This window comes from Rattus norvegicus, chromosome 1 (genome assembly GCF_021556685.1).
Source record: "Rattus norvegicus strain SHRSP/BbbUtx chromosome 1, alternate assembly SHRSP_T2T, whole genome shotgun sequence".
In the NCBI taxonomy this organism is placed as follows: Eukaryota; Metazoa; Chordata; class Mammalia; order Rodentia; family Muridae; genus Rattus; species Rattus norvegicus.
Window position 1 is genome coordinate 235,540,684 of NC_141534.1, and position 23,779 is coordinate 235,564,462.

The 23,779-nt window shown below is 44.3% G+C and overlaps 1 protein-coding gene across 3 annotated transcripts in view; it reads left to right on the forward strand.

The window, feature by feature from the left end:
* The window catches only part of Dock8 (dedicator of cytokinesis 8), a 191,425-nt gene that overhangs the window by 72,815 nt on the left and 94,831 nt on the right, over positions 1-23,779 (forward strand). For all 3 annotated transcript variants that reach the window (XR_015636764.1, NM_001037793.2, XM_087583984.1), the window contains 7 exon segments: positions 213-425; positions 6,395-6,480; positions 11,615-11,681; positions 14,846-14,995; positions 19,374-19,454; positions 20,461-20,620; positions 22,233-22,369. Coding sequence is in view for 2 of the 3 variants with exons in the window: in NM_001037793.2 (NP_001032882.2) it covers positions 213-425; positions 6,395-6,480; positions 11,615-11,681; positions 14,846-14,995; positions 19,374-19,454; positions 20,461-20,620; positions 22,233-22,369 (894 nt within the window). In the remaining variant the exon portion in view is untranslated.

A 23,779-nucleotide genomic window follows, 5' to 3' on the forward strand; every position in this document is an offset into this window, starting at 1 on the left:
CCTCACTTCAGGATAGTCCCACCAGAAAGCCAAGAGCGGTCTTGTCAAGACCTCAGTTTGTTAAAACAAAACAAATTAAACCAACAAAAATCCCTTCAGACACAAGAATCTGTAGGCCCCAGCAGGAGCAGTCTTGAGACATCCCTGAGTCTAGTTCTCATTGACAAATGAAATCCCTGTCCCTCATGAAGACCGATTGTTTTCTGTAACAGACGGGACCCCGCCATCGCTTCAACGTGCTGTGTGATGTGTCTGGGAAGGGCCCCATCACTTCTTGTGACTTCGACCTCCGCAGCCTGCAGCCTGACGAGCGGCTGGAAAACCTGCTTCAGCTGAGTGCTGAGGACTTTGAGAAGGAGAAAGAGGAGGCCCGAAAGACCAATCGGACGGCTGAGCTCTTCGCCCTCTATCCATCCGTAGATGAGGTGGGTACAGGTTCCCACAGGAGCGGATATTGGTGACAAGGGAAGCCAAGTATTTTTCTGCTCTCTGCCACTGTAGAACAGCGTGGAGATCAGATTGCTTACTGTGTGGCTCCCTTTCACTTAAGCACACTTGTATAATTGGAGAGCCATTTATTGATCATCATATTGATGGAATTCTTATAGCAATAACTAGAATTCTCATAGCACTTGAATTTTCTGAACATTTCAAGGGTCTGTGTACAGTATACCACTCAGAGCCAACCATCCAGCTACTTGGGGGGGTGTTTCATAACTAGCCCAACAGAAACACTTTGTTACTTAAAGCTTGGTGTTATTAAAGGCTTTGTTAAGATTTTTCCCCTGTGGCCCTAATGAGCAAGTGGAGACACCTGCTTTGAATATGCTCTGGGCAGAGATAATCACAGCCATGCCCCTAGTGTGTGAAGCTTTAGGATCCTGTTTTCCCAGCTCTCTCTTTACTGAATTTGCCCAGAGCAGTTTAGACGTCGTCTGCAGTTATTTGCTGGAGCACTTTGGATGACGTGAGAGTAGCCATCATTCAACCCTTATGTGCTTTGACTCCTTGTGTGTTATGGGCTCTTTTCAGCCCTTACTTTTGTTTTTCAGGATCCCTGCACTCCAGATCTCACCAGTACAGACAGCCACTCTGCTGTTCATGTTTTATATAAAGTTCAGTTACAAGAACCAAGATCATGGGACTGGAGAGGTGGCTCAGTGCACAAGAGTGCTTCCCAGGCAAACCTGGAGAACTGAGTTTGATTCCCCAGATTCACATAAAAGTGATGGGAGAGATCAGATGCCACAGAATGGCCCTCTCACCTCCACACCTCCACAGAATGGTCCTCTCACCTTCACACCTCCACAGAATGGTCCTCTCACCTCCACATCCTCACAGAATGGTCCTCTCACCTCCATATCCCCACTGAGGCACAGGCCTGCACAGGGGTCCTCATATAAACACGCATGGACAAATGATAAAAATGAATAAGATTTGGGGAAACTGCATCGAAGATAATGTACCTGTCTGTAGATGTAAATCTTTGAAGTTTGGTCCCTGGACCAAGCTAGACATCAGAAAGCCTGAGCCTGCTCCTCTGTGGCTGCTGCTCCTGTGACTTCTTGGCTTCCCACTCCTCCCCACCCCGCTCCCTTTGATTTACTCCCCACTGCCCTGTAAGGAGACCTGAAGCAGCAGGAAGGAGCTGCAGCTTCAAGTCCACTGTGGCAGTGTCACACAGGACAGTGGCCTGCTCATCATCCAGCCCCACCCCTAGGAGGACGTAGAGGGAGATGTCCCTCAAGCCCTGAACATCCCTTGCCTGGAGTCACATTTCTGATGACCACTGAGCAGGGCAGCTTACGTTTATGTGTCCCCAGTTGCTTCTCTTTTGTCTTTATTTTCCACTCATCTTGGTTTCTTAGCTATGTGTCTTAGTTGCAGTTTCTTCTGAAGCAGATTAAAGATAAACATGTTGGGACAAGGAAGACGGAGCATACTGGTGGCCAGAGTTCCATCCCCAGAACCCACATGCTGGTGAGAGAACTGACGCCTGAAGGTTGTTCTCTGACCTCCACCCCTCCTGCCCCCAGCACAAACAAATATAAAAATAAATGGGAAAGTTAAAGACTAAGCCGATACACTGAAAAATAGATTGCTCATCATTAAATCGATCAGTAGGTACCTTGGGGCTGGGAGACAGCTCAGTGGGTAAAGTGTTAGCTGCACAGGTGTAAGAACCCCAGCACCTACATGAATGCTGCACATTGTGGCGTGTGTCTGTAACCCCGGCCCTGGGCACAGAGACAGACGGATCCTGGGGCCAATCTAACCACAATGGTGAGTTCCAGGTACACACACACACACACACACACACACACACACACACACACACACACACACAGAGAGAGAGAGAGAGAGAGAGAGAACAGACAGACAGACAGACAGACACCCCCACACACACACGGGACAGATGTTTTTTTCTTACATAGAACACATAAAAAGTATTTCATAAAGAGAAAGTAAAGAGGAACTAATTAAAACCTGTGGGTAGACAGATAGGGAGAGATCAAAACAAAGTTTTAGTTAAACTAGAACACTGCCTTTTACTTTGTGGTGACCATAATTAATGCTATGGTAGTGTACATTTTTAAACTGTTCATAAGAGTAAACTTAACTTTCTCACCACCAAGCACAATGATAAATTTGCAAGGTATTGTATAAGAATCTTCTGCTGCTGGGTGGTGATGGTACACACCTTTACTCCCAGCACTTGGGAGGCCGAGGCAGGTGGATCTCTGTGAGTTCGAGGCCAGCCTGGTCTACAGATCTAGTTCTAGGACAGCCAGGGCTACACAGGGAAACCCTGTCTTGAAAAACAAACAACAAACAAAACTTCTTCCTACAGTGAATACATACGATGTCTCGTTTTATCCCATAAATATAATTTTACTATCAATTTAAATGTTTGTTTTAAAACTAATTACGAAGAATTTGGGCAATATTATCATCACCGTATTTTGAACTAGGATCTAAGAGTGGAAACATTTAAGCAATTTCTTCAGGATCCAGCTGTTGAACTAAATTATAAATCAGGGGCCTTAACAGTCTCTGTGCTTGCTTACATGCCTGCATACAACAACCTGGTCACAGCACACACTGTTAAAACACAGATGAGTTCTTCTAATGTTTCAACTTTATTCACATTAAGACTTTAAAAAATCAGATTTGTCAAGAAATATTGGATCTGACAGATTTGAACTTTACTTTCTTGCTTTCTGCCCATCTCCATGATGGAGACACTCAGTGTAACACAAGACAGTAAAGTGGACATTGTATGTGAGAAGAAGGTACAGGAGGGGACAGGATGACTCAGACACTCACCATCTCCCTGGATTGAGTGGGAAGATGTTCAAAAAATGAACCGTAAACTGTTGTGTAGAGCTTTGATATTTACGGCTTTTGAGACAATGCAGAAACTCAGATGGGGGCTGAAAGTTATATCTTACCTGAGGTCCCAATGGCTGCTTTTATGGAATGGAGAAGAACACGGTGTAATTAGCATACCAGCTGCTTGTAAACTGGAATGTGTAAAATGCTTGAGAGCCTCTACACCACCCTTTAATATTTTGAAGTTATTCTCAAAGAAATGGCATTTGTGCTGGTCACTTGAACTTTAGCCGAGAAAGACCTATGGAACAGAGGTGAATTCTGCCCGCTCTAAAAAGATTATAAATGCTGATTTTTTTTAATGACATGAGATTATTTTATGTTACCCTATTTTATTTCCTAGTAAAAAACATTAGAAGGGCAAACTCTTTTGTTGAGAATTTAAGAGTCCATAGAAAAGGTCAAGGGATTTAGCTACCAAGTCGTCAGCATGCAAGCCCTTCCCTAATTCAGACTCATCCTGCAACAGACATCCTCTGTGTTAATCCTTAGGATGGCATTGTCCAGCTTCAATAGGAGGAAAAGCCCTTGGTCCTGTGAAGGCTCATTTTCCCAGTGTAGGGGAATGCCATGGTGTCCAGGTGGGAGTGGGTGGATGGTAGTGGGAGCATCCTCATAGATGCTGGGGGAACGGGAGAAGGGGATGGGAAAGGGGATAACACTTGAAATGTAAATACACAAAGTATCCAAGAAAAATAAAATTTAAAAAAAATGCCCTTCTTTTACTTCACATCACAGAGTAGTCTACTGCATAGTCGGTTGGTTACACATGATGGAACCTAACTAAACACGCTTTTAAACAGAGGAGGAGGGTACTCACTGGCTCTCATAACAAAATCACAGGAGTCAGATGTGGAGTTGGCACTAGATTACCAGATCCATAGCAAATGGAAGATATCATGCTTTTTTTTCTTTCTCCCTCCTGTCTCTTCTCTTAATAGAAATGCATACACATATATGGGCAAACACATAGCATTTATATTCCTCTATATACACATAAACACACACACACACACACACACACACACACACACACACACACACACACACACACCAGGATGAGGAAAACCTCAGGAATCCACTCAATTAGGAAGCATCCCATTTCCACCTTCTGCTACTTGGGACTTATCTCTTATTTCTGGTACATGTGAAGCCTCAATAAATTCAGACACAAGAAGCTTAGGAAACCTGACTTAGCAAACTGATACAAAGTATTTTGTGACAGTAAAAGATGGGAGTTAAATTTCAGGTCAACAATGTTACTACTGATGTTTTAAAGTCGTCCCCCCCACCCCCGTGTACTGTAATAGTTACATATGAAACTCTCTGATGTGTGGGGACTTGCTTCTAAGTAATCCAATATTAAGTGTGGGGAACAGACAAGGGAGTGTAAAGGCAAAATCAGGCAGCCTGTGCTGACATTGTTGGAGCCAAGTGAACAAGAATAGTGGTTCCCTTGACTAGTGCCTCTACCTCTATGTGTTTAAAATTTCCTCAACTAATGATTATTTAAAGAATATTCTCAAAGTTCTAATTCAAACCAAAGCTACTATTAGAAATACTAAATGTGATGTTTCCTCCAGAAAGTGGGTCTTTCCTGCAGAGGTATCTGCTCTGGTAACCTTGACAGTCCCAGCTTTCTCTATAGGAGCCCAGCTCACCTCTGCTGAGGGCAAGTCAGTAGTTCTACCAGCAAAATGCCTCTCAGTGGGTGCTGGAGAGGAGGAGGGTGGTGGTAAGTTTACTACTTGGATCATCCCACCAAACTAGGTACAGAGGTAACCATGAGGTGGCAAGTGCTTTTGGGAAAAGTGATTACTGAGCTGTGTTGGGGTGAGAGAACCCTGACCATTTATTGGTCAGGAAAAGACAAGAGACAATGACCCAGTGCTTTGGCTTCCTATGAGCATTAGCCCATGATTCTACACCAGTAGGGTAGGCTAGCCTGCTGTGAGAGTGTGAATTAAAGCTTCAAAATTGCATATTATTTGTCTTTGCAGAATAGGGATACAGTTAACATGGTCCGTGGCACAGATTTAAATGTAAAGTTGTGATGGAACTTGATGGCTGGTAGCTCTTAGTCAACACCCAGTTGTCTTACACCTAGACCATCAGCATATGTTAGCTGCGTACATGCATATAACTTATAATTCAACTTCAAACCTATTTAAGATACTAAAAAACAAACCAAGACAAGGCTCTATTATAAATATTGATAGTTATTTTGACTCAAATTTCAAGTCTGAAATCTGAAATTTCAAGTCTGAAATAGACAGCAAATTTATTTATTAAAACTCTTGCCAAGAGGCTAGGAGGATGGTTCAGCAGTTGAAGGTGCTCTTCACCAAACCCAAGGACCTGAGGTGATCACTGGAGACCACAAAGTGGAAGAAGAGACACAACTGGAGGTTTCCTCTGATATCTACATACAAACCGTGGTGTGTGTGTGTGTATGTGTGTGTGTGTGCCACACATAATGCACAAAGCAAGCAAGCGCCTCCCCCCCCACACACACACACAGTAAATAGAAACACGATATACAAATAAAAAACTTGGAAAGAGAAGTGGTTTTTTGAATGTGTATTTACAGCTTCAGAGCAGGGAAAAAGACGAGCCACAAATTTTTGCAATGCTGTCTGGTAGATGTTACTAAGCCATAGCTATGTTTCCATGTCTTTCCTCCGTCTCTTCCTTCTTTCCTTCTTCGCTCCCTCCCTCCATTCATTCCTCCCTCCCTCCATCCATTCCTCCCTCCCTTTTCCCTTTCTCTCTCACTTTCTCTTAAATGCTCCTTTTCTGAGAGGAGAACATGCTTGCTGCACCTGCTGGCTTTACATGTTGGCAGGTGGATGGCAAACTCTCTTCTCAAGCCAGAGCATTATTCTGCAGCTAGAAGTAAAGCAGGGACAAGGAGGGCAGCCCTTCCTCCCCTGGCTTAACTCCAACTACGAGGCCTGATGGGCAGTGGCTAACGACTTCTTTACGATGTGACTGTTAACAGGAGGATGCTGTGGAAATCCGTCCAGTACCAGAATGTCCTAAGGAACATCTGGGCAACAGAATATTGGTGAAGGTGCTGACCCTGAAGTAAGTATCAGACTCACAGCCACTCCACTGATGTCCACCTTGGGTTTAGATAAAAGCTAGGCCGCATCATCAGCACTGGGGTCCAGAGGATTCTCCCAGCATCTTTTCAACAGAGGGAGACATTGGGGTAATGGAAAGACCAGAGATTCAAGTTGACTCCCTGGATTCTATTTCTACAAAGCCTTTAACAAACAGACTTCTATAACATGGAAATCGAACACCGGGTGTCTGGGAAAATTAAGTGTGTTAGGGTAATTATTGATTTTTTTTCTTTTTTTCGGAGCTGGGGACTGAACCCAGGGCCTTGCGCTTGCTAGGCAAGTGCTCTACCGCTGAGCTAAATCCCCAACCCCAATTATTGACTTTCTTACACTAAGAGAAATAACAGTGGGCGGGATGTGTAACTAGGTGGTAGAATAGTTGACTGCCGTGGGTGAATTTGAGACCCATAGATTGACCCCTGTCTTAGACTGGGTCACTACTGCTGTGATGAAACACTGTCACCAAGTTGGGAAGGAAAGGGTTTATTCGCTTAATGCTTCCATACCCATCACTGAATGAAATCAGCACAGGAACTCAGAGAGGGTAGAACCCTGGAGGCAAGAACTATTGCAGAGGCCATGGAGGGGTGCTGCTTACTGGCTTGCTCCCCATGCTTTGCCTGACCTGCTTTCTTATAGAAACCGGGACCACCAGCCCATGTATGGCATCACCCACAATGTGCTGAGCCCTTCCCCAAGCAAACACTAATTAAGAAAATTCTCTACAGTCTTGCCTACAGCCCGAACTTATGGAGGCATTTTCTCAGTCGGGGCTCTGTTCTTTCAGATGACTCCCCTGGTTCTGCCCTTCATCATGTGCCAATACACTACTCAAGCAGAAACCAGTGCTGGCTTTGTTGTATCCATTCACTTTAGCCAATCCCTTGGGGTGGGTATCAGGGTCTCCCGTTGAAATAACCAGCCTATAAACCAGATTTGTCTTAAGTAATGGGCACAGAAAGGCAAATTCTAGTCCTTGCAAGTGAAAAAACAGCAGGAGGACTGGCTGAAAGAGCTTGTTCCCTCTGTTCAGAAGGTCTGCACCAGCCCACCACACCTACCCCCAGTCGATTAGGCTGTCAGATGCAGTTTAGATTTGAAAGTAGAGAAACACTCCCCCAGGCTAATTGTCACAAGCCTTCCAGACTCATCTAACACATAAACCCGCAGCAGCTGTTCTTACAGATTGGAAACGCGTCCTGCTGAGCTACAGATGAATTAGTTAAAAAACATGGAGTCACTTGAGTTTCTTTCATGAGAACTGTCAAGTCAGTTTCTAGTGATGTTTTCCCAGCTCCTAAAAGAGGGTTAAATAAAACTGATGTATGTAGCCAGTGCCCTTGTTACATACATACATACATACATACACACACACACACACACACACACACACACACATACACACATACATGACTTTGGCATGTTCAAGTGACTTAAATGCCATTCATATTATTTGTACATCCATAAGAGAAGAATAAAACCAAAGAAATGATCCTAACTGTAAACTGGATGAAAGAAAGAAATTTTAGAAACTTTGTAAAAATATGAATAATAAAACTAACAACAGTGGGGTAGACGTGATTTACCGTTGATGTCGAAAAACAAATTCTGCTCATAAGACCCTAGATTTCACAAGCTAGGAGATCCCTGGAAATGTATTCACCTCTGTCACCATTCCTGCTTTGCTTTTGAGAAATGGATAGAGCCTTGAGGGCACAAGAAAAAGAATCACAGCGGTGCCAATTCTGCAAATTCTGAATAGCAAGAAAAAATGGTGACCACAAAATATTTTCCTGTTTTATAATTCATGGGGGGGGATCTTTAATTTCAAATTTAATACCATCATGCAAAATGTAACCTTCACTCAGAAGACTGTCTTTAACATCAAAATTTTAATATACATTAAGTTGAGCCAAGGAGTGGTCTTAATGTAGGTTTGGGAGACGTCCTCTAGCCATTTCCCTGCAAGGGATTCTGCCTCAGAAGATCCCAGGCAGATCCAGAACCTCTGCATGGTTGCCTCAAATGCTGGTGTCTGAGGACCACACCTGGAAAAACAGTGGTAGAAAAAGCCCTTGCCCTCTACTCAAAAGAGGCAGCCCGGCAGCCTGCCCCTGAAGTCCTCACCTGTGGCCTCTGCCAGGCGTTTCTCTGCACTGCCGCTTCCCAGTAGAGCAGGAATGTGAGCTGTGTTGCACTGCTGTGAGGAGGAAAGGAGTTCACAATGGGCTTCTCCTCCCTTCCCTGAAACACGAAGAGTTTGACACTCAGTACCAATCTATTACACAGCAGTGCTCAGACCTTTCGCATGTCAGAAAGTACATGAGTAAATACAGGTTGACCCAGGCAGGAGACACGGTGAACCCCAACACAGTGGAGGCCTCAATTAAAGTTCTATTTCCTGCCTGATATCTTGACTCATGCCTGTAATCCCAACACTCTCAGGCTAAGGCAGGGACATCACAGTAGGTTCTAGGGCCAGCCTGAGCTAGATAGCAAGACCCTGTCTCAAAGGGGGAAGTGCTATTTTCTGACAAGGTATTCGTGGGCTCTGTGTGTGTGTGTGTGTGTGTGTGTGTGTGTGTGTGTGTGTGTGTGTGTGTGTGAGTGACACAGACAGACAAATGTATGTAACAAAATCCATCATTTTTAATGTTCAGCTCAGTGGCATTGAGGACAAGAACATTGTTTTACAACCATCACCACTATCCATTTCTAGATGTTTCTACCTTTCTGAAGTAAATTTAGTATCCACTGAGCACTAATTCCCCATGACCCCCTCCAGCCCATCTCTTGGTAACCACCACTGTACTTTCTATCTTTGAATTTGACTACACAGATGCATCCCATAAATGGAATGAACCACTTGTCCCTTCAAATGGGTTTATTTCATCTATCATATCCCATATATATATGTATATATGTATATATAATATTATGATATACATGCAATGTACTGATCCTTTGGTCGATAGATCAGGTTTTTGTGGTAGGTTATGTCGCTGCTAGACATTGCTTTCTACATATAGTACATATATTATCTTAAATGATTCTTAAGGCATCCATGGAAAATGGGGAGAGCAGTCCTCTTCCTTACTTTGCAGATGAACACATTGTACTGGCTGGTTTTGTGTGTCAACTTGACACAAGCTGTAGTTATCACAGAGAAAGGAGCCTCCCTTGAGGAAATGCCTCCATGAGACCCAGCTAAGGAATTTTCTCAATTAGTGATCAAGCGTGGGAGGGCCCACTGTAGGTGGTGGCGTCCCTGGGCTGGAAAGTCTTGGGTTCTATAAGAAAGCAAGCTGAGCAAGCCATTAAGTAACCTCCCTCCATGGCCTCTGCATCAGCTCCTGCTTCCTGTCCTGCTTGAGTTCCAGTCCTGACTTCCTTTGATGATGAACAGCAATGTGGAAGTGTGAGCTGAGTAAACCTTTCCTTTCCCAGCCTTCTTGGTCCTGATGTTTGTGCAGGAATAGAACCCCTGATGAAGACACACATGGAGTCAGGAAGGACAGTAACAGGTACTGACAGAGCGGAACCCAGTTCTGTTTGACTCCTTGCCTGAGTCTACCCTTACTCCAGATTATCTCTTCATTAAAGATGTCGTGCACCAACTCTTGTCTGTCCAAAAGTTCTCTGTTGAGAAAAAACTGTGACAGGAAGGCTACTCCCCCACACCTGCCTTGAAAGAAAATGTGCCCTAGTTTGTGTGGCTTCTGAGGCCACGGTAACTTCTCAGCCTCTTCACTGCTGTCGTCCATGGACGGAGACACTGGGGACATTCACTCGTACCTCACATGTCTGATGTGGGAAAGAAGCAGTTTGGGGTGCTTTCTTCAAACTGTCGGTTTCAGGAGGACTCGTCAGTCAGGGTTAATATGAGAGGCTTCTATCTCTGGTTTCAGTGGGGTGTCTGTTTTGTCTGTGTATATGTGTGTATGTATGTGTGCATGTGCGTGTGTGTGCATGTGTGTGTGTGTTCAGAACCAAACCTACAGCTTATGTATGGTAGGCAGGTACTCTTCTCCTAAAATAAATCCCTGGCCCCAAGAGCTCCTCATTCTAAGTCCAACAAGGCCAGGGCACCTCAGTATGTGCCATGTACTTAATCCCTCCCCTCCCTGCCCTGTCTTCAGTCTACCTCAAGAGAACAGCCTCCAGCAGCGTTTGGTGAGGACAGGGCGTGTACTCATTGGCATCATGGCCAGTCAGCATCTTGATGTTCTACTCTAAGTCTAAGGAAAAGCAATTAAATATTTCCTTTTTAACTACGTAAAATGTCTTATTCCTTAGAACTGAATAGCAGTCAGTTGGAGCTTCTTGTTTAATTTTTTATGATTTACTTGTGTGTACATGTGGGGGAGGGCATGTGAGTGCAGGTACCTCCAGAGGCCAGGAGAGGGCGTCAGATCTCCTGGAATTACAAGTAGGAGCTCCTGTTGTTGGTCCTGGGAATCAAGTCCGCGTTCTCTGCAGGAGCAAGTACTTGCTTTTAGCTGCTATGCCATTTTTCCAGCCCCAAATAACAGAGATTTGATATCAGCAGAAGAGTGTGGACAGGCCCACTGCCTAAGAATCACTCAAGAGTCTGTTATCTAGGACATGACAGCTACAGTAGGAATAAGTACCGTTGGGGCTGGGGGGTGGGTGCATGGTGGAATACTTGTCGAGCACTTGTGAGTCCCCAGCAGGATGTGCACGTGAGGTGGTGTTTTGTATCAAACCGACATTCCGTTCAGCTTACTCTCTTGCAGTACCACCGACAAGCACTTTTTTTTTCTTTAAAGCAAACATTTTTAAAGAGAATGTAGTATCCACCATGACCTCAGATGATCTGGAATTCTTCATTAACATCTCATAATTTTCCCATTGATATCTGTGTGTCTCTCAGACTTGAGTGGAGTTATCCCTGCATTTATGGAATCACATTCACATGTTTAACGATTCTTATGTATCTGTGCACTTTTAGGACATTTTAGGACATTCAAATATATGCAGGCTAGAACCATATTAATATTCATTCTCATTCATATTCATATTCTCTCTCTCTCTCTCTCTCTCTCTCTCTCTCTTTCTCTCTCTCTCTCCAGGTTTGAGATTGAAATTGAACCTCTGTTTGCCAGTATTGCCCTCTATGATGTTAAAGAAAGGAAAAAGGTATGAAAAATCCCACCCATCCCCCACACCCCATATGATTTTGGGGTTCATGTTTTCAACCTCGTTTCTGGTTGCAAGAAAACACAGCAGGTGTGTGTGTGTGTGTGTGTGTGTGTGTGTGTGTACTCATACACGTGTGCACACACATGCAGGTTGTCCTGTATGGGTGAGTGTGTATGTGTATTTACAGATATGTGCACATATATGTATGTGTGTGTAGGCCCAAAGTTGAATTGTGTTTTCCTTAGTCGATTTGCACATTACCTGTGCAAGCAGGATCATTCAATTGGACCCGGAGCTTCCTGATTGGGCTTGATCCAGAGACCCAGGCTCTCCCATTCACATGCTGGATTTACAGCTGGCCTCTGTCCATCCAGCATTTATGTACAATCCTGGGATTCGAACTCAGACACCCATGCTTGTGGGTCAAGTGTACTCTGCTGAGCCCCAGCATCCACATTAAATTTGACATTTGTAAAAAAAACAAAAAACAAAAACAAAAACAAAAAAAAAAACAAAAAAAAACTGATCTGGAAATTTGGATAGAGAAAGAAACAAATAACACTTGAGGTTGTGTGTAATGTAAAATAATGTGTTGTTTTCAACATGTCAGCTATGCACGGTTTCTGTCCTGAAGTTTTTGGTTGTTGCTTTTGGGTGTTCTGTTTTTTTTCCATGAAATAGATTCATTGTGGGGCTGAGGAGAGACTCAGTGGATAAGAGCTCTTGCCATGCAAGCATGAGAACCTGAATTTGAATCCCTAGCACCTATATAAAAAGCCAGCATAATTGCACACTTCTAAAGGCTGGAGATATATTGTCTTAAGACAGTAAAACAGAAGGCAATAGAGGCAGACATCCAACATCCTGCTCTTACCGTACAAGTAATACACACACACACACACACACACAGAGAGAGAGAGAGAGAGAGAGAGAGAAAGAGAGAGAGAGAGAGAGAATATTAACTTCATAATGAATGGCAGAAATCATGTGTAGTAACTACGAAAATTAATGAATACATCACCAACCATAAAATATCTTTCCATTGGAAGAATCCAGTGACCTGAGATTCTTCCTTGAGGTCTTAAATGTTCTGTAGTTTAGACATTTGTAACCCAACAGGATGACCATCATGCTTCTGGTATTATTCACATGTAGCTGGCTATGCTGAAGGAAATGTGCAGCTCTAAAACAATAAAATAGATGGGCTTCAGATTAGTGAAACGGTTAGATGCTAAAACAGATAGGACTTAGGGGGTGGTGGCTAAGAGCACTGACTGCTTTTTCAGAGAACCCCAGTTGGATTCCCAGCACACATAGCAGCTGACAGCCACCTGTAACTCCAGCCCCAGGAGATCCAGTGTTCTCTTGTGGCCTTCGTGGGCACTGCATGCACATGGTGCACAGATATACATGAAGCCAAACACCCATACACATAAAATAAGCCTCTTTAGGCAGTAGTTCTCAGGGCTGAAGAGATAGCTTAGCAGGTATGAGGGCTGGAGTTCAGATCCTAGCATCCATAACAAGCCAGGTGTCCCCACAAATACTTGTAACCCCAGATCTGAGGCAGGTGGAGACACAAGATTGCTTCCAGCCTAGCTGGGAAAGACAAAAATAAACACGGCATGGTTCAGGAAAGACCCTGTCTTGAAGGACGAGGTAATGAATGATGGAATAGGACAGCAACACTGTTTCCCACCTTCTGTCTATGCATACAGGTGCACATACACTCACACACAGATGCACATAAGTAAATACATAAATAAAGTCTTAAAAAATCAGCAGTTCGGGGCTGGGGATTTAGCTCAGTGGTAGAGCGCTTACCTAGGAAGCGCAAGGCCCTGGGTTCGGTCCCCAGCTCCGGAAAAAAAAGAACCAAAAAAAAAAAAAATTTAAAAAAATCAGCAGTTCTCAGATTTTAGTATGCACAGAGTCATAGGGAATAGATGGTCTAACACAGGGTCTAAGGCCCTTCACCAGGCTTCTCTGTCCCTGTAAGTCTAGATGGGGGCTGAGAATTTTCATTTCTAACAGGTTTCCTCATGGTGCTGAAGCCATCTAGTGGCATCCTGTTAGAGGACTACAGCCTTAAAACCACTGGCTTACATAGTAAGAGGTCCTTGTCTTTTTTTCCTTAATAGTTCAAAGTGGTAAGGGGTGAGTGTCAGGTTAGTGGCCTCCCTGTTCCACTCAGTCATTCAGAAGCCCAGGCTGCCAAGAGCTCCTCCTTCCTCAGTCCTCTCCCCAGTCACTCCACGTTGGGCCTTTGGTGCCTGAGATATGAAATATTTGAGATGGTGAGTGGAGGAGGCCTGGACATTTAATATCTCAGTTCTGTTCCCCATTCACTGGAGAAAAGTTAGTCACATGATCAGTCTACTTGTCCACGTGGTGACTAGAAACTACCTCACTAACCCACTCTTAACAAGGACAGAAAGAACCCAGTAATGGCTGCCACATCACCTAAATTAGAAAGCCCACGAGCGCTGAGCAGCATGTCATGCTCAGGATGCACTACCTCTACCAACCTCCTCCTCCCACAGGTAACGACATCTTTAGGTCTTTAGCGTGCATGCCAGGCTGCCTCAGGGTTGCTCTCATTCTTCCTCCCTCCTCCTCTGAGGTAGAGTCAAGCTGGGCCGCACTGCCCACTAGACTCAGTCCAGGCCTTCCAGCCTCTGAGATCATTGTCTGCGCTTTCTACTCTGCCCTCTGTGCCTTGCAGCTCTGCCTGTGAGAATCGCTCGTCTGTCTCTAACGTCTCCTCCATACGTGGTTTTCTTCATTACCCTAATCATCTTGTACTTTCTAAAACTTCCACGGTGCCTCAGGGCATGAATGTAGTGGCTTGATTTGCTTTTGCTGTGTCTGCTTTCCCTTCACCGTGATTGTAAACCAGGCTGAGGTTGTGTCCCCTTCGTGTTCAGGGCAATAACTCGCATTTCACTAATACCCAGAAAATGCTGGTGAGCTAATGCAAAGTAAGTGTTCCTCATACGTCTCCAAACTGTCGAAAAATTGTAACAAAATATCAGACTTTCTAACAGCCATAGTTATCCTTCCTTTAGCAGAATTTCCCTGTGACTTTTCAACTCTTGTTGCATTTGAGACCAAGAACCTAACGCCTCTAACTGACTTTTCCCCGTGCTGACCATTTACAGATCTCAGAAAACTTCCACTGTGACCTGAACTCCGACCAGTTCAAAGGGTTTCTGCGAGCTCACACACCCTCGGTTGACCCGTCGAGTCAGGCAAGGTCTGCAGTGTTCTCGGTCACCTACCCATCTTCAGACATCTACCTGGTTGTCAAGGTGATCCATACAGTACCCAGCAACGCTGACAGAAATCGCACGGCAGGCTTGTGTGTCCTTTGTGATGTGTGTGTTGTTTCCCTCTTGACAACACTCGCCCTTACAAGTAACCTCTGCTGGAAGACTAGAAAGGTTGGGGGCTTGCAGGGCCTGTGGTCGGAGGTTGCGATCCTGACTTTGCTGTCAGACATTATGTTGTGACCTGCTGTAACTTCTTCGAACTTCTTCAGACTTGGTTTCCTACCTGTGAGGTAGGGTGATCACACTGACCTCCACAAGTTGTTGCAACTTCAGATAAAGCCTGGCCCTCCCTAACTGAGGAAAGCACCTTCGGCAGTCCTTGTCTGGGAGCTTGCCATGATGAAAGGTCTCCTTGCAGTGTCCCTGTGTCTCTAGCGCCCTCAGCCCAGCATACCCAGCCCAGCCTCTGACAACCTGAGATGTGCTGCCCTTTTCATCCTCACTCTCTCTTTTATTAGTCTAGTGAGAGTCAAAATCCATGGGGCCATTAAAAATAGCACTCCATTCCACTAGAGACTGTCTATACAAGAAAACTTCAGACGGCCAGAGCCTTTCTCTACATATTAAACTTATTAGTTTGAATCTGACAACAAGCGTCAGGTATTTAACAACCTGGCCAGGTAATTATACTCACTGACTCTCAAAGGAAAACATTTAAATAGCTCAAAATGAGTTAAATTCAAGCGTCTGATCCCACGAACAGTCAGACTTCTGTGTCTGGGCGTTTCTCCATTCGGTTTGGTATCATGTGTCTGCATCACTGGTTTCCATGTGGTTGAATAGTGGCGTGTAGGGTCCAAAGAATTTGGGCAGCTTGACGTTTGCTTCTTTTACATTATTTCACAAAGATGGCTAGCTCAAAGGAACCTGTTTCAGGATCTAGAATGTTAAAGTCAGTCGCTGGGACTAGAAGGCATGCCTCAGGGATCTCAGCTGTAGCTCAGTAGTAAATCCCCAGGAACTAAAAAAGAAAGAATAAAAATAAAATGACAAGTCTTTTGCTAAGAACGTGTATCTGATGATATTATTGTAAACTCTCCGTGCTTCTCACTGTGGCTCTTAACGTACAGAAAAACTCAATTTCAGCTATAACAGCATTGTCATTAAATATACAGTTCTCTCTATGGGCCACCAACAAAACCACACTGGTTCTAGCTAATTTTATTTCCAGTGCTACTTGATTTTATTAACCTATAGTAATTACCTAGTAATGGTAATCTGTTGGTCGCTACTGCTGACAACACATGTTCTCAGATTTTTTAATGTGGAGGTGTACTTATTTGAAAGTAACAAACACATTGTAAGATGCCTGGATATGATTAAGAAATTTAGGGGCCCAAGAGATGGCTCAGTAGTTAAGAGCACAGGCTGCTCTCCCCGAGGACCGGGGTTCAATTCCCAGCACCCACATGACAGCTCACACCTGTCCGTAGCTCCAGTTCCAGGAAAGCTGACACCCTCATGCAGACATACAGGGAGGCAAAACACAAATACACATAAAAGAAGAAATAACACATTAGTAAGCAATTTAGGTCTCCACTGGAAAGCCTATCTATCTTTGGTGTCTCTTTGTCTTAATTGTAAGACCTTCATTAGAACGACTTTCCTTCAAGCACGTAATATTTAGACAACCCATGTAAAGGTCACATGAAAAGGAAAAGGCTTCTCACTTTCTTATTTTTACTCCCAAGATGAACACCAAGATCTTGTATGTATACTAGGCAGAGTCACCTCGTTCAGTTATCATATATATTACTTTGAGGGATGATTTCAGGCTTGGAGATTTAGTTGAAGATTTTGGGTACATGAAAGGATTTGATTGACAAATGAGGATGGGTGTGAGCCTCAAGCTTTAAAAAAGAGTTTAGAAATAGATCAGCTAGGCATTAAAGCCCCCTCTGTGGCTGTAACAGGTGCATTAGAAAGTAGCCATTTTACCTTCAAGTTCCCAGCTGTCCCTAGTGTGCTCCTCTGCCCATCTCCATGCTTATGAGGGCTCGAAGTCACACATGCTCACACACCAGCCAAGAGGACCAAACATGAGGGCTTCATATCAGACTGAAGTTCTCGGAAAGTCACCCTGACCAGTGCAGCAAAGGAGAGAGTAGTTCCCGATTCTGTAGATGTTTGATTCTAGATCGTAAGGAGCCTTGCCATGGGTCTCGAATAAAGGCAAGGGATGGCCATTCATCTTGGCAGAGTTCCAGCAGGAAGTTCTTACCGGAAACCTTTTCTTCTCTTTCCTTTTCTTTTATCTTTTCTCTCTCTCCCTCTCTCCCTCTCCCCCTCTCCCCCTCTCTCCCTCCCTCCCTTCCTTCTCCCTTCTTTCCTTCCTGTGGTGCTGGGTATGGAGCCCACAGCCTTGTACATAAGAAGCAAGTGCTCTGCCATTACACTATAGTCCCAGCCCAGAAAGAGTCTTAATGACTACTCAGGGTTTACTCTAAAGACCATGTCTTTATTTGTTGAATTCGTGGAAAACTTAGGCTCTCTTCAGTTGGTTCTGCAGAGCCCTGGTGGTGAGCTTTGGGAGGAGAGGAGCCATGTTTACTGTGCTCACAGCCATTCTCCCCAGCAGCCACCACATGCAGACCTCTGGAATAAATAATGACTGAGTGAAGGAATGAATGCTGGTGGTCAGGAACACTGGTCAGTTTCAGGCTCAAGCCCTTTGCGCCCATGTTTCCAGTGTGCTTCATCTCTCAGGGCCAGCCTTCTCTTACACTGTTGGCCATGGGATGAGCTTTCAAACCTCTTTTGTAAAAAGAGACTTGTATGGGGACTACCCGTGGAACCGTTGTCCATTGAGCAGCTCTGTGCCACTTTGAAACTCCACTGCACTCACCTCCACCAGTGGATAAATCGTTTCTGCTTCACTTGGTGCCTGTTAAGAATGTGTGCCCGTGCCATATGTTGACCAGATTTCTTCTTCAGGTGTCTCAAGCTAATGGGGCCAAGTCTTAGCATCTAATTTCACTTAAATTTTCTTGCAGTAAAGAATTGGAACATTTCAGATTTTTTCCCTTTCTTTGCCCTAAACATGGTGCCCATATTCTTGACAATCAGTTGTCAACTCCTTAACTTGAAGCAAAGTGGAAGACACACAGCAGACGGAAAAGACAAAACCTCTCAAAGCATTTCCTGCTGTTAAATCCCTCACAGGAAAGCAGCCCTAACAGGAAATACAAGGGCACAATTACAGATCATGTAATCTGTTCGTTTATTTGTTTTGTGGAAGGTTTTTAGTTCCAGGCCTGACTTTTGCAGAGCCCAGGTCTCATTTTTACTTGGTAAGCAATAATAAAGAAAACAAGCTTTGCACTTCCTACATGTATCTCCTGGGCTTTGTTTTATAAAATAACTTTTATTGCATTTTTTATTGTGGATATAACACATGTTTATTGTTTAAAAATAGAAACGTCTCATCCGCAATAGGAAGACAATAAAAAACACACATAATCCCATCACATCAGGAAACCACTGCTAGCGTTTGCTGTCATCTTTTTAATATGCCTTGTGCCTTTTCTCCTCTGGAACTCTGCGGTAGCTCCGTGTGTGTGTGTGTGTGTGTGTGTGTGTGTGTGTGTGTGTGTGTGTGTGGTGTGTGGTGTGTGGTGTGTGTGTGTGTGTGTGTTGTGTGTGTGTGTGTTGTGTGTGTGTGTGTGGTGTGTATGTGTGTGTGTGTGTGGTGTGTGGTGTGTGTGTGTGTGTGTGTGTGTGTGTGTGTGTGTGTGTGTTTGGTTTTGCTTTTTTTTCTTTTTAGTATAGAATAGAGTTTATTCAGGGCATGGGGAGGGGAGTTAAGAGGGTAATAGGGCAGAGAGAGAGAGAGAGAGAGAGAGAGAGAGAGAGAGAGAGAGAGAGAAATAGAAGAGGAGGGGAGGGGAGGAGAGGAGAGGAGGGGAGGGAGGGGGAGGGGAGGGGAGGGGAGGGGAGGGGAGGGGAGGGGAGGGGAGGGGAGGGGAGGCCAGCCATGAGCATGTGGAGAGAAGAGGAGAGGGGAATGGGAAGAGAAGGGACAAAGGGACAGGGGAGAGCAAGAGGAAGCAGGAGCAAGAACACGTGTTTGGTTTTTTTGAGGTAGAGTTTCTCTGTCTGGCTGTCTTGGAACTCACTCTGTTAAATAGGCTGGCTGGCCTCAAACTCAGAGATTCTCATGCCTGTATCTCCTGAGTCCTGGAATTAAAGACGTGCTACCACTACCCGGCTCCATGCTATAATTTTAAATCAGAGAGCATATGTAATGAACATCCTATGTCATTAAATATTGTAATTGAACATTATTTTTGTGGTTGATTAGATCCCATTATATAAATATAATTTACTCACTTTGTTTTAATTTTATTTTTGTTGGTAGATTGAAAAGGTCCTTCAGCAAGGAGAGATCGCAGACTGTGCAGAACCCTACATGATCATCAAAGAAAGCGATGGTGGAAAGGTATGGCTGTTTAAGTACTGGGAACATCTTACGATGACCTAATTTCCAAAAGTTTCTACAAAACAGTGAAGGTGACTATCATATTTTCCATTTTAAAACATGGGTACATTTTATTTTCATGAAAGAGGAAAGAGAAACCAGTTACTGACAGATAATGTTTTAAAGACGTACACAATTGAACACCCTAAAGATGCCACTTGCCAGTGTGAACTCTGGCTTAGACCAAGCCACACCTGCTGCCTTGGTTCTGAGGCTCCAACCTGAAAGGGTTGCCAAGGCCCCATAAGCAGAAGAGGGCAAGAGCTCTTGGTTTTCCTCAACAGCACAAGGTCTTGTCTTGTGCAGTGTTCATAGCTGGGGGCCAGCTGCCGCTCCTGCTCATCATAAATTAATTAGCACATTATAGGTCCTAAGACGTGAATGAGACTTTTCCCAGTGCCAATCTGTGAAAGTTCCCAGTATGGTTTTTAAAACATGGCCCTTTTGGAATCAGTCCTGTAAACGTCAAATAAAATTAGTTGAACTAAATAAAGACAGACATTTGTGTTTTTTTAAAAATCTGTTAGTATGAGTTTAGGAAGAATCCCTTGGAAGTGTTAACAACAACAATGACATTGTTAGGAATAATTAAAAATCTTCTTAGAATTTCAAAGTAGCTTTTGTAAAGTAGATTCTCTTGGGACCTTGATGGGTAACATACTAGCTTTTCTTTCCCAGGTTTTTCTCAGGAGAGTTGAAGTTATCTAGGTAAAAGATGTGTTTGCCTGTTTGCTGCTATAAGAAGTCATAGCAAAAACTGCCATCTGCTAATTGATGAGTGTCCTTTAGGGGAAAAAAAACCCTCTTCCTTCTGTAACCTTTGCTTCCTTATCAGCTAGACTTGAGCCTAAGCTGTTGCTTCCTGTTGACTCAGGCCCATCAGTGTAGCTGCTGTCGGCTCCCATACAGGCCGCTGACTTGGTGCGGATATTTTGTTTCATCTTGTCTCTTTATCATCTTCCTCCAGAGTAAAGAAAAGGTTGAAAAACTAAAACTCCAAGCTGAATCCTTCTGCCAACGTTTGGGGAAATACCGGATGCCCTTCGCCTGGGCCCCCATCAGCTTAGCAAGCTTCTTCAACGTCTCCACCCTTGAAAGGGAGAGCACAGACTTGGAGCCTGGGGCTGGTAAGATCTCCAACTGTGACAGGAAGCAGAGGGCTCTCCCATAGGGCAGCTTTGCGGTTATCTGCTCATTAGTAAGGACTTGGGAGATCTAGAGGGGGTGCGAGTAGATGAGAGGAAGATCATAAATAAACTACAGATCTGTGCTTGACCAGTGACCCCAATCGCCATGAGCAGTTACGGAGCCTCTACACTCTTACACTAAGAACTTTGAATGGAGTTTTAAGTCTTTGAAAAAGTTAATTTTGAGTAGCCATCCCATCTCAAAAGTTAAAATACTTGAAAATAACAAGAAGGAGAGCAGTGAGCAGGCACAGTATGTTAAACAAAGACACCGTGGTCGGCTCCCACACAGAAAAAAAAAGGGGGGGGCACTGTCCAAAGCTCTGAAAAGCAAAACTCAGATTTCTCAGCAAAATCCCTGGTCTCCCAAAGTCTATTTGGCCAGGTAGAATGGGAGTGAGCACCAAAAGTAGGCAGTAGTTACTGTTCTAACTTACAGAGACCCCTTTTCATGCCTCTCCATAAATGCGAACCAGTCATGTCTATAATGTCCAGGTGACTGTAGTTTCCAAGTAGACCCATGCCCTGGTGGAGTTTCTGTTTTCCCAAGCACTTTCATATTCCGCAAATATCTGAGTCTACCCTTGGATGTTTCACACATTCTTTGGCTCTGCCAGTTCTGAAATGTTGCCTTTTGCAGGGGTGGAGGCCAGGGAGGTTGTTACTGTTGTTGCTGCTTTCCTGGCGTTACTGTTGCATAATCCCCAGACAGAACTGCATTCATTCTGATTTGTCAGTAAACTTCACCCCTGCTGACCTTCACAGCCAGTCTTTCTAAAGCGACTGTTCTATTTATTGATTTGTTACAAAGTGTGGAGGAGCTCGGTAGGTACTGCAAGTCCAAGTAATTCAGGCAGAGGGCTTGCCAAGATGTTAGGTCCAAGTAAAGGATAGTTAACTTAAGCACTGAAGCTGAATTCCTAAGACATAACCAGAGACAGGGAGTTTAGGTAGCCAATGGTAGCTCTTATCAGCATGAGAATTGGGCATAATAGAACATTTAAGAGCTGTGCTTTCTAGGCAGTGGACAATTCATAACAGAACCCCTAGGCTTACAGAAAATAAGACACAAGATTTCAACCTGGTTCTTCAAAAGAAAGGAGGAAGCTATAGTTTGAGAGCCTCAGCCCTGTCTGGTTTCCAGTGAAAAGGTCAGCCAGGGCACTTCTGTTGCTTGATCCACACTGGAACAGAGGCAAACTGGATCCAGAATGTGCACAAGCTGGTTTGAGTCCCCAGTGCCTTCAGGGATGCGTGAGTGTGTGCTCTCCCAGGGGAACACAAGTGTAAAAGCAAAGCAAACACTGGGCTGACTCAATAGCCTCTCAGCAGACCCTGTTCTGGCTGAGCTCCAGACTCTTGCAGGATGACACCCGGCCAGCTCTGTTCTCCTGCAGGAAGGGTTTAGAGCAGGCCTCTCTCTACTCTAGTAAGAATATTAGGGACTTGAGGAGGGGGACTAAGGAAGGATGAGCCCTGTGGAGGGATGGCTGGGATCAGCAATAACTGGTGTGTGTTCTGACATCGAAGAATAACAGTTGCTTTCCTCAAGGGAGAAACTCTGTGGGGGAGAGGAGGAGTTTGTCCCAGTCCAGGAGGCCTTCTGAGAGAACCCTCTCCTTTGAGGAAAATGGAGTTGGATCCAACTTCAAAACCACCACCTTGGCCACTAACATCTTCTTCAAGCAGGTATCTGTTTTGTTACAGTGCAGTTGAATTTGGTTGTATTGGTGAGGGTGTTAGATCCAAAGGAGTGGTGTAATGTAATCAGAGAAGTTAGTGTGGTCTGTACTCTTAGTTAGGGTTTTATTGCTGTGAACAGATACCATGACCAATGTAAGTTTTATAAAGGATAACATTTAATTAGGGCTGGCTTACAGGTTCAGAGGCTCAGTCCGTTATCATCAAGGCGGGAACATCAGCATTACATCTTCATCTGAAGGAAGCCAGGAACAGACTGAGCATACCCAGGCAGCTAGGAGGAGGGTCCCCAAGCCCACCCTTACAGCGACACACTTCCTCCAACAAGGCCACACCTTCTAATAGTGCCACTCCCTGGGCCAAGCATATGCAAACCATCACATCTGTTCAGCTGGGTTGTTACAAAGATTAGGACATATGCAGATGTGCCAAAGGGTCATCCTCCACAGTCAGGAACTGTGTGGAGCTGGTGGCTAATCACAGCAGACCTTTTCTCTGAGGGAGCAAAACTTAATTCTCTGGGGCCTGTGAAAAGGGGTGGGGGGAGGGGACATACATACATACACGCGAGCGCACGCGCGCGCGCACACACACACACACACACAGTAGATGAAGCAAGCCTCCAACAACTTTATCTTTTCTTTTAGCCTTTTTGTATCACCTAAGACAAAAATTCTTTATGTAAGAAAAAAGGTCACCTCATAGCCACAAGTAACCTATTCTCCAAAAACAACCATCACAAAAACATATTCTTCAGAAACAGACTAAAACCACTACACAAAGGGAGATCACAACATGATTACCGATTAAATATTCTTTTGAAACCCACACCTAACCGAACATTTCTCATCTATGTTTCTCTCCACAAATTCATCCTAACCTCAAGGCAATAATTCTTTTGTCATTGATTAACGAAGATTAAGCAAGCCAAGTGTGTTGTAGCTAGTTTTCTCTGTTAGCTGATGACAGTTTGTATTTACCAAGAAACAAATCACTTATCTCATGTCTTACAGTCATCTGTTCTCTGCTCTTATCCTCACAATAGGACCAGTTTACTTTCTGTTCCTAGCAATGTCCTTTCATAGTGCACACCAAAACCTGTGATGATGGCCTTAGGTCACAAGGTCAAGGGACTCAGACCCAACCTGCAGTGCTTTGCTTAAGCTTTAATCTGCCTCAGACCTCCCTTTGCACACTGACTATGTGTTTGCAAGGCATGAGAACTGACCGTGCCCTGTTTCTAGCCTGTATGACCCTCACTACAGAGAGGGGGACACATCCTACTCTTAGTTCTGTCTTTATCATGTGTTCCAGGCAAAACCACCTAAACCATCTCCTGACTCTTCCCCATCAAGTACCCCAGCTTCCTGAAGCTATTTAAATCAAACCAGGGATTCT